We start from the raw sequence: 2,689 nt of genomic DNA, 5'->3' as shown, positions 1-2,689 counted from the left end.
ACCTAACCTGGGAACAAAACTTTCTGTAAAATTCTCATGAATTTGTTTGTTATTTTCTTATCTTTAAACTCAATTTTTTTTTTTATCTAAAGTTGACTCAGAACAGGAAAGGTTTTAGAGTAGAGCATATCTTCCTTAACCATAGATTTAAGATGTGTTGGTATAGCTTTTATCAAAATCTTAACATCAAAATCAAGATTGAATTTTAAACAAAACTCATTGAATGATAATATCTCACCATAATCATTCATGAAATGTAATATTGCCCATATACGTTTTGAAAACAAGTTCTCTAAAAATAAGGATTTTCTACTTAACAAAACATACCTATTGTTCTATACTGGGGTATTATGTGGATCATGTTTTACACTTGAGTCGAACATTAATCGATGACTGTTTAACCAACAATGGCAATATTCTTAATCTAATTAAACAAATGCTTTGAACTCTGTCACTTTTAGAGAAAGGTGTAAAAATTCACACAGTCTGGCTACTCCGTACAATGCAACACTTTTGAAAAGAAGTGGTCTTCAGGGTCTGACGGAGAAACAGCTGTTCCAGCTGTTGCTGCAGAATGATCCATTTCTGCTTCCCGAGGTAAGTTTTACTGGCAAAAATTACCTCTTTTTTTCTTTTAAATCACCCAAATTGTATTCTCACCAACGATTTACCTTTAGATATGCCCACATTACAACAAGGGTGACGGTCCGTTTGGCTCCTGCAAGTTCACCACCTCCTGCACAAAGCTCCATGCCTGCCAGCACTTCTTCCAGGGTCACTGTAGATTTGGAGCTTCGTGCAAGAGAGCCCACTGTATTGACGCACGCGCAATGAAGCTTTTTCAGAAATTCAGCCCAGAGAACGTTCAAAACCTTTACAAGATCTACAGAAATAAATTAATCATCATGGACCAACAGTCCAGGCAGGCTGTTGTAGTCCCAAGTAAGTGATTTTAAATATGTATTAGTAGACCATTTCGTAGTTAAAATTCTTGCCGTTATAAAGACCAGATGCATTTGCTCCGAACTGATTAGTGTTAAATTTTCTTTTAGTATCATAGATTGTTTTTTTCTAAATATTGCCCATTTCCAGTGGCGTTTTCATAGCAACCTCAGCATTTTACTTGTTGACCCAGAAGATCTAGTACCCATAACTATGAAATGATCTATTATATTTGCTGACTAATGTCTGACAGCAGTATTTTACACTAAATGTAAATCTCCTGCAGTGCTTTCAAAGATGAAGGTCAGTGTTCAGACACTGCCCACCAACCCTGCATCTCCCACCAAAGCCAAACCTACAAGTGATGCTGAGAGGAATGAAATCTGCTTGTTCAATATTCGAACTAACTGCAGTTTCAGAGGTATAACTGACCTTTTTTACGTTTGTTGCGCATTCGATTACCGTACGTAGTTTTGTAAGTTGGTGCCTCRTGTGTTTTGTCTCAGAGAGTTGTGTCCGTGTCCACTGGCACCTGCCTTACAAATGGGAGGTTTCCGACACAAACGGCATGACTTGGAAAGACGTGCCCGATATGGAAGATGTTGAGAAAGCGTTCTGTGACCCAGCACGTGATACAAGCTGCGTGGATCAACAACTGCATACTGCAGGATTTTTCAGAACAGTTTTTCTGGGGTATGTGAAGGGAAAAATACAGATGCTCATTAGTCTCACATTTTTATTGTTGACTGAAGTGATGTCAAGTTTACTGTGTTTGTATTTTATTTTCAGATCTGCGTCTAACATTAAGCCATGTGTTGACTTTAAAACAATGTCCTATGGAGGGTCTCCGGTTCGTCGCCTGTCCACGGCCTCTTCTGTCTTACATCCCCCCCACTTCATCCTGACAACACAGTGGGTTTGGTACTGGAAGGATGAGAACGGGTCATGGCTGGAGTATGGAAAGGTGGCCCTAACATAACATAATTTAATCTGATTTACAGTTCTTTGTAACATCAATCCTAATTTATCGCCCTGAACACCAGCTCTCATCCAATTTCAGAAGCTAAGCAGGGTTGGGCCTGGTTAGTATTTGGATGGGAGACCGTRTGGGAATACCARGTGCTGTAAAACCAATGTTAGAGTTGTGCCCACATTGGGAAAAAACTAACAAGAGAAAACCTTTGACCATAGTAGGTCATAGGTTGTCTTCTAAAAGGAAAAAAGGATGGCAAAAAATAAAAATTTCAGCAAATGATAAACGCCTTTAATATAAAATATAAGATGTACAAAAACTCAGTTAACTCTAAATGGTCCAGTGGTTGTAGTCCAAACGTTTTATCAGAATGTTTGTTCATTAGTAAAGGCTTTGTGTTAATTACCCTAACCTAACACAGGGGTTCTTAACCTTTTTGACCTCAGGGTCCAATTTGTTGAACATAAAGTGGCACGAGGCCCAGTCAGACATTAACAATGTATGGATCAAAAAGATAATTATTCTAAATCTTGGTTTAATTTTTATTGTATTTACTTCATAACTAAACTATCATAACTAACATAACTACATTAAATACACTTACAGTTTAAAAGTAAAACTMCTGTCAAATAATCACAAGACATAATAATGACAAACATTTTTATATTGTAACCTGCCCATAACAAGTATTTGAACAATTATAAAGGTCAGTCAACAGACCACTCAGGCTTATCAGCACAAAAACTGTATGTGTGTGTATGTATATATATAGGC

The 2,689-nt window shown here is 37.4% G+C and overlaps 1 protein-coding gene across 1 annotated transcript in view; it reads left to right on the top strand.

Annotated features, from left to right (window-relative positions):
- Positions 1-2,689, top strand: part of parp12a (poly (ADP-ribose) polymerase family, member 12a) — a 7,695-nt gene that overhangs the window by 1,393 nt on the left and 3,613 nt on the right. The window contains exons 2-6 of the mRNA XM_014016550.1: positions 462-597; positions 678-942; positions 1,229-1,363; positions 1,449-1,635; positions 1,732-1,906. Coding sequence (XP_013872004.1) covers positions 462-597; positions 678-942; positions 1,229-1,363; positions 1,449-1,635; positions 1,732-1,906 — 898 coding nt within the window. The remainder of the gene's footprint in view (positions 1-461; positions 598-677; positions 943-1,228; positions 1,364-1,448; positions 1,636-1,731; positions 1,907-2,689) is intronic.

This window comes from Austrofundulus limnaeus, unplaced genomic scaffold (assembly GCF_001266775.1).
Source record: "Austrofundulus limnaeus strain Quisiro unplaced genomic scaffold, Austrofundulus_limnaeus-1.0 Scaffold147, whole genome shotgun sequence".
Classification (NCBI taxonomy): domain Eukaryota; kingdom Metazoa; phylum Chordata; class Actinopteri; order Cyprinodontiformes; family Rivulidae; genus Austrofundulus; species Austrofundulus limnaeus.
Note: the sequence above shows the minus strand (reverse complement) of the source record. Positions and strands in the feature narration are given on the sequence as shown.